Source organism: Triticum dicoccoides, chromosome 7B, assembly GCF_002162155.2.
Source record: "Triticum dicoccoides isolate Atlit2015 ecotype Zavitan chromosome 7B, WEW_v2.0, whole genome shotgun sequence".
In the NCBI taxonomy this organism is placed as follows: Eukaryota; Viridiplantae; Streptophyta; class Magnoliopsida; order Poales; family Poaceae; genus Triticum; species Triticum dicoccoides.
Genome location: NC_041393.1, coordinates 18,754,070 through 18,762,163, shown reverse-complemented (window position 1 = coordinate 18,762,163; position 8,094 = coordinate 18,754,070). Strand labels below are relative to the sequence as shown.

Genomic DNA, 8,094 nt, shown 5'->3' with positions numbered 1-8,094 from the left:
ACGGCCTCCTTCTGCGTGGACCGGCCCGCCTTGGCTCCCTCCTCCCACCACCTTCCTCCCCCGCGTGCGTGCCTGTCTGTCTGGTCATAGGCTCGCAACCTTTTGACAGGTTGATGCAGTAATCCCGAAGCTGGTGTGTTTGGATGTTTGCACGGCAAAGAGACCACCTTGAATTAATTTCAAATACCCCTAAAAAAATCAATTTCAGAAAAAGCACAGATTGAATTTCTCGGTAACCACGCCCTTCCTTTTCTTTCTTTTTTTCCGCGACGAACCACGCTGTTGTTCATCTGAACATCTCTCAGAGTATCTAAAATATCACCACTTCTTCCAAGCGACGTGTAAATTTTGGTGGCCTTGCATTATGCAGAAATTTGACAACAACACCGCATGAACTTTGCAATTCTCCAAAATTAAAGGGCCCTACCTGTCTGCTATGGGAAAAACAGGGTCAGACAAACCTTTCTCAACACATGTTTACCCTCTTAATTTATTTTCTTGGAACCATCACGGCCTGAAAACCGAATAAGTTTAAATAGAGAAACTGAGACGCTTGTAATAGCCCAGGCCATGATCAAGCAGAATAGGTGAAAATACCGCTAACCGCTACGAATGAACTTGTTGGCTTTGGCCAGTATCCCGATCGAGCTGCTGCTTTTACGCACTCACTCGCGACAGAATGTGCAACACCAGTGGCAGCATGAGGCAAGCAGTGAGCACCATCACAGTCACCCTAGTTCCTCAACACCCCTAACCTCCCAGAAAGTTGCACACCGAGCCATTTGCGCTGGCAAAACATCTATCTACGTTGCCACAAGAAACAATCACACGTATCCCTAATCTTCGAGCGATGAAAATGGCTTCTCATCCAGTGCGTTTGAACAACAGGTTCTTCAGGCTGGCTCGTACAGACCCAGCACATGCCCGTCGATGCATCGTAAGGCTGCAACCTGCATTATTAAAAATAAATATGATGTAAGAAGAAACCATGAATGAATACTAGTATCACATATAGATGTCGAGGGATGTCATACTTTCCCATGGATCTCGTATTTGATCGGCCCGTCCAACTCGGCTCCCAGAGACATTAGCTTTGTTACTGTGCTGGTTATGTCCGGTACGGTGAAGGACAGCATCGAAGAATAGGCTCTCTGTGTTGCAAGGGTACTGCAAATATGTATGAATATTCAGACAAAAGCAGTCATAACATAAGTCATATTTTGAACAGCTTATAGATTGTACAGCTTAACTTATAGATTGTACAGCTTCATATTTTGAACATGACAAACTCCTCTCGTAACATAAGTCATATTCATATGATGACCATATTCGAAACCCGCAAGAAAGACTAGACAAACTCCAAATCTCCAAGGATGAGACATGAATTCAGTCATGCATTTTCGTAGACTACCCTACTACCCTAGCTATCCCAGAACCAAAGTAACATAATCCACCAAGAAAAAAATATAACATAACCTAGCTTGAATTCAAGACACCAGCAGAATTAGGAGATCACATTTTTGAACTCTTATTTTATTGTTAAAGGTTCTCTATTATAAATTAGGAAGTCCTACAATGCATAATCCCTAGGGCATCTCAAATCATCATACTGATGAATGCAGTATAGTATGTATGCCTCCTTTGGAAAGACTTACACAATGAAACAGGCTATGACTCAGCTTGGAGGTATTTTACTCCAGAATAATGAGCAAACCAGCAACGAAGCAGATGAAGCAATCATGTATGCTTGAGAGCAGTCTTAGTTTGTCAGAGCCACAATGTGCATTTGATAATTGATGCATATTGGATATATGGACACTACCTAGGGTAAGTGATGAAATTAACAAAAACGACCCTTCTACAGACCCACCCAAAACACATGAATTTGCGATGCCCATTTGCAACCTGTAGCTATTTAAAAAACTGAAATTAGAGGGGAAAAACTTAAGCAACCAGCTTATTTTACCGTGACTTTAGCACCCAGTTCGTATCCACAGGCAAAGAATTTCTGGTCATGGAGCTCAAATTTTCAGGCATGAATAAGTTACTTACTGCCTAGATTTCATCTGCTTGGACACACCCACTATGCCATAAGTTTTTGAGCAGCTGACTAAAAGAAATGCTTCGCACATGGAATTGAACACACACATTTATGCCATGCCGTAGCAAGGATCCCCTCGGGCCTCGGCTACATTCCATCAAACACTTCCACAGCCGCATCCACCTAACCCTTCAAACCCATACGAACTATAGTAATTGACGAGGAGAGGGCAGTGCAGCTCCGAACCTGTCATTAGTGTGCATGAGCGCTAGCTTGAGCGGCCCTGACTGGAGCTCTGCAAAACGGAGTGTGCAGACGTTGACACTGAAGTCGAGCCCCTCTGCGTAGAATCGTGCCGCCCGTGGCACGTCGCGGTGCATCTGGATCACCCAACGCAGCGTCGCCGCCGCCATTCTACACCAGGCGGGGCCAGGAAAATTCTAGAGCCTGGGCAGACCACAAGAGAAAAGAAATTGTTAGGAAATCCTTCATTTCTAACCTACCAGTGGCTAGCGACGGAACTTTCCAAAAGTGGCCACGGGTGGTAATTATCTTGAACAGCAAGAGTGCGTGCTTGATAGTTTTTGTTGCAAGGAGAAGACTTGACACAATAAGAAATTTCTTGCTGTGAGGTTACCAGGGTAATAATAGCAGTGCAGTAATGCAGATTTATTATACTAGTATTTGTGTATAAAATGGTGTCCCGCAAATTCATTCAACCAATTGACCCATATCACATCATTGCTACCAAGAACTTGATAAAATGAAAACCTTCCCCTTCCTCTGAAAATTTTCTACCCTATTCCTATGAATTTTTTCTACCCTATGAACCAACGGAGGCTAACAGTTCCAAGTTCGAGTTCAAGTTCAAATGAATCATTGAGCAACAGGTAGCCACACAATTGACAAGTACTGGTATTTGGAATCAATCAACTAGCGCTGGCAGAGTAGTAGTACAACTGAATGGACCGACGATTCCTCAGTTCCTCATCTTACCCTAGCCGGAGTCAGGGGAGAGAGCGGATGCTGAGACCGTCAGAGCAGCCGCGAGCCCGGACCTCGCAGCGGGCGCGTCGCTCTTCCGTGCTCGACGGAGATTGCGGGGGTCGCCGCAGAATGCCCGGAGCGCCGGAACCGCGCCGCCGCGCGCCTGCCCGTCGCCGCCGTCTGACTCTGGTGGGGGATCAGGGGAGGAACATCACGGAATGGCTTCCAAGTTGGGCTGGAGCATGGGCAACTGACAGACATTCATCAGAAAGGGCACCCGCAGCCCAGTAATTTAGGCCCGGCCCAGCCCAGTCGGACGCCGATAGAGGAGAGGGGTTTGGCCCAGGAGATACCGCCAGCCGCCTTCGCCCCCTCGCCGACCTCGAGAGCTATCATCCCACGGACCAGCCGCCGCCGCCGCCGTCGAGCACTCGAGCGCCGCGGAGACCACAACTGGTCCTAGGGTTTCGATTCAAGCAGGATGGGGAAGTCGAAGAGCAAGGGCGCCAAGTTCGCCGCCGTCAAGAAGATCATCAGCAAGAAGACCATCAAGAAGTGAGTCCCTCGTTCCCCTTTGTGATTTTTTCGTGGTTTCGTATGGCCGGAGCCCTGAGATGGGATTTGCGCCGGTCGGTCAGGTACAAGGAGGAGGTGCTGGACCCCCGGAAGAAGGACACCGAGAAGGAGAAGCTCGGCCGGAATGTGTGAGTGCTTGGATTTTGGGCGACCTTCTTTGGGGGTGCTCGTTCTTGATCTAATCGATGTCTGCTCGCAGGCCGCAGGTGTCGTCGGCGCTCTTCTTCAGCTACAACATGGCGCTCGGGCCGCCCTACCGGGTTATTGTTGACACCAACTTCATCAATTTCTCCATCCAGAACAAGGTCCGTGCGCCGAATTAGCCTACTTTGTTGTTTGTTTACTTGTTACTGGAAGCCCCAGTGTAATCTTAAGTGTACAAAGTATTTTGTGTTCACCAGAACCTGTCTCACAACTGTCTCGTTTGGACAGCAGACAGTTTCAAGTTTGCATTCAGCAGCGCTCAAAGCTTAAGATGAAGTTTATTTTTCTTATCGGCAAGTTTGAGTTGTACCATTAGGCATGTGTACTAGTTCATGTGCAACGGTTAATGTATTCATTATTTCATTTGCTTGTGTCATGGCATAGAAAACCGAAGCTACTAATTATTACCAGATAACAAACCACTATGACAGCCAAGAAAAATGGCCAGGATAAAGTGGTTATAATACTGCAATTAGATTTAGTCCACTACCCTTGGTCATATGCTTTGCTAATGCTAGTGATGTTCTGGTCAGCCGTCAGACTTGTCTTCATGCATACAAAGTTATCTGCCTGACTTGATGCTTCTTTTTTCCCCATGCAGTTGGATTTGGAGAAAGGAATGATGGACTGCCTTTATGCAAAATGTGAGCTTATAGCGCCATTGTTTTGCTGTCAGTTGTCTTTTTGATATGTGGTATCGTTTTTCATGTGTATATTGAATTGCACAATTCTTTGCTGAAAAACCTAGCATTGCTATGAAGGTACCCCCTGCATCACTGATTGTGTTATGGCCGAGCTTGAAAAGTTAGGACAAAAATATCGTGTGGCTTTGAGGTATATTCATGCCCAACAATTGCTGTACTATTTGCTGGGCCGTCTATCTATAATTGTGCTAATTGCACATATGTGTGATTAGTGTTTGATATTGTTATTTTTTTTATCCATTAGCACTTGACTTTTATTTTTTGCGATTCCCTGTATCACAGAATTGCTAAGGATCCTAGGTTCCAGAGGCTGGCGTGCACACACAAAGGAACTTATGCTGATGACTGTATCGTTGAGAGAATTACTCAGGTAGGATTCTGCCTCCTCGAATTACTTGTTGTGTACTTAGAGTGGAGGTACCAGCAATATTTGTGACCTTAAGAGATTGAAGATTGTTCATTTAGCGGACTACCTGTATAATCTCCATAAGTATGTCATTGATATGAAGACCATATTCTTTTGGCGTTGCAAACTTGCAACTAGAATCAATTGCAGCGATAATTTTGAAGTATGGGTTTGTTCGTTCATTAAAGATCAGAACTGTAAGATTTTTAATCTTTTATGATGCTTTTGAATAGCAAAGTGGCACTCATTCCCTTTTTCCGAGGAGTTGTTAGTTGATTTGCCTTCTTCGTTTGTGGTATCGAAATTCCTTCCAAGGTGAATGAATAGGTAATGCATGTGAGCAGAGCCTCTTTGTGCCCCTGCATATACTCTCTCCAGTGCGTCAATTGTGCCTATGCAAGTACCATATTATCAATACAAGTTTCCTAGAAAGCGTGCGGTCAGAATTCTCTATCTTCGACCACTGATTGATAAATATATATTTAGATTTGTTATAAGATAGAAAATGTACCATCAAATTTGTCATGAAGAATGGCTTCAGAATATAATTTTTTATAATTATTCACACACATATTCATAGAAAAACAAGTCAAATATGCTTCAGTTTGCTCGTAAGTAATACCTTCTTTATTGCTTTGGATTATAAGTTCATCTTCAGATGGCCAGTCAATAGTCACTTTGTTCTATGTTACCTTTTATGTTAAACATTGGGTTCAAGTGTAATAATTTGAAACCATATGCTTTCTGTAACAGCACAAATGCTACATTGTTGCCACTTGCGATAGAGATTTAAAGAGGAGAATAAGAAAGGTATACTTGCTTCCTTAAAGCTCAGCACCAGGCCTTTGAAGTGATGTCCTTACACTGATAATGTGTACATGCTGTCGATTTGGCAGGTTCCTGGTGTTCCAATCATGTATATCACCCAACACAGGTACTCAATAGAACGACTCCCTGAAGCCACAATTGGTGGAGGTAATAATAGCTTGCTCTAGTGACAGTTTCTGTTCACTGCTATGTTCTGTTTATCTTATTTTGTTTTGGCTGTGGTAAATCCAAGACCTAACTCATGCGCTGGTATCTTATGCAGCACCAAGAATCTAATTAGCCATGCGATGGTACCAAACGCCATCACACTTGCCCAGGTTCCTTGATTTAGGATGGATATGAGTACTGCTATGCTGAACCAAGCTGATTGTAACCACTTCAAAATCGTGTACCAACCTCCTTAGGGGCATCGTTTTCATAAATTTTGGAAGAAACTTTAGAAGAAAGTGTATCGTTGTCCTCTGTTTTGAACTGAACTGTAGCCAACTTCCCAGCTTGCTTGGTGTTGTTAATGTTGCAGACTCTAGAATATATTTTATGTAATATGTAAGTGTTGTCATATGGTTCAGTGCTTTGGCATGCTTCTGGTTCATTGCACTCAGTTGCCAAGCCAACATATTGTTCTGGGTCTTGGATTTTGTAAACTATCTGTTCTGAAAGGAAATGAGCTCAGTGTACTCGTAGCCGAAGCTTTATAAGCTCATGTATGACTCTCGTAGTGATAAATATAGTTCAATTACTGTAGTGATAACTGGAGTTGATCTACGGGGAAGCTCCCCCGATACAACAACTTTACATGACAAATAAAAATGGTGGCCACATGGTCTCTGCTCTTGGTCATTGTAGAGAATCATGAACCTTTATTTGGTACTACCTCCTTAAGTTACAGAGGTAGTACAACATGTACATTCACATCCAACCAAACCGTATTATAAAAGGTGGCATAGGGCAAACCTACTACCACATAATTTTCTTCACTGAAAATAGAATGGAGGAGACAGGGAGGGAGACAGAGAGTTTATCACCATGCCCTGTACACTGGGGTAGTGCCATGCTAGCAAATCATGAGCTTGAGAGGCTTCAGGACTTAGGGTTCACCTGGGTGCCAGCTCGTAGTAGCATGACTGCACCTGTTGACTCACACTGGAACCACATAGAATAATTTAGGAGGGCACATGCTGGGGAATGTGAGATAACGATCTGCCTCGAAAGAGCCCTCTTGTTGTTGTATAAGTAGAATCATCAAAGGTGGATTTACATTTAGTGAGTATTTGTACTTGTCATCGTGTTCTTTTGATGAGCGTGAATACTGCTTTGTTTTTTTTCTCTTGCATATAATGCAGTAATAGGATGCACTGGCCACTTAAGCTTCACAGGCTCGTGCATGTGCAAGAATAACTGTAGACTAAAGTGGCCGGTAGTGAATTTTATTTTATGAAATGTGAAATAGCTGCATCCAACCAACCAAGCCAATTTTGCTGCTTTTGTTTAAGTGGAGTCGAAGCATAGAGATTCTCATCATACGCTGGATTTCAATAGTTGGGAAGTTCTACAAGTTATTTTGGATCGTTGTCAATGTGCCAAGTGATTTTCTGAGAAAGGGCAGTGGCTTCCATTTGTCCTCTGCTTTTCCGATCTACCGTCTGTATTTTGATTCTTTAAGCCCAATATAGGAGTGAAAACAAGATGTAATAAAAAAGATTGACGTGGAAAGTTCGGATTGAAATCGGATCTCAACAGGAAGATCACTTGTCATTTACTGGTTATTAGAAGCATCCCAAAAGCGTCTGGGGCACAAGTGTGGAAATAGGAGAAGGTAGTGGCGAAACGAGCTGACCAAAATTGGGATCTCCGCAAAAGTATGGTAGAGCGTGTTGTGAGTGTCTACGTGATGGACTTGATTCACCAAAGATAATGAAAACGTAAACCCACAATGATTTATGCGCTAGGGAGACCGTTTTGTCTTTTGTGTCTTAGCAATTTTTGAATCACGGGCCATCCCACTGAAAGGAGTAAATAGCATAAAACTACTAGTTTACAGGCTAGGGTTCTAAAAAACTGCTGGTTTTTTATTTTTTGCTGATAACTACTAACTCGGGGGTTGGCTGTTTTAAAAAACCCCAAATGCCTGTTGTTTAAAAATTAAACCTGTTTATGACAGGTCGGGCCCGCACATAAACATTCCGTCTATTTGACCGTGTTGACCGTTAACTGACATGTAGGGCCCACATGTCAGTTTCGTCTTCCTCTTCACTTTCTTCTTCATCCCTCCCCTCCCCAGCCTCCCCGTGGTCATGAGTGGGAGGTGCTCGCCGGAGCTCATGGTGGCCGCCGGTGCAGGCGAGGCA

General features: G+C 43.8%; 2 protein-coding genes across 2 annotated transcripts; one reads left to right on the top strand and one right to left on the bottom strand.

Annotated features, from left to right (window-relative positions):
• Positions 1-462: 462 nt before the first annotated feature.
• Positions 463-3,251, bottom strand: LOC119341790. The gene is made up of 4 exons (XM_037613646.1): positions 3,038-3,251; positions 2,288-2,488; positions 1,035-1,167; positions 463-950 (listed from the first exon to the last, which is right to left on the bottom strand). Exons 2-4 carry the CDS (start codon positions 2,452-2,454, stop codon positions 894-896), a joined length of 357 nt encoding a protein of 118 aa, XP_037469543.1. The 5' UTR covers positions 2,455-2,488; positions 3,038-3,251; the 3' UTR covers positions 463-893.
• Positions 3,252-3,379: 128 nt separating this feature from the next.
• LOC119339482 (rRNA-processing protein FCF1 homolog) lies at positions 3,380-6,449 on the top strand. Its single transcript, XM_037611524.1, has 9 exons — positions 3,380-3,583; positions 3,667-3,732; positions 3,804-3,909; positions 4,410-4,452; positions 4,570-4,642; positions 4,795-4,882; positions 5,672-5,728; positions 5,815-5,893; positions 6,009-6,449. The coding sequence occupies exons 1-9, from the start codon at positions 3,510-3,512 to the stop codon at positions 6,020-6,022; spliced, it is 600 nt and encodes a 199-aa protein (XP_037467421.1). The 5' UTR covers positions 3,380-3,509; the 3' UTR covers positions 6,023-6,449.
• Positions 6,450-8,094: the final 1,645 nt, after the last annotated feature.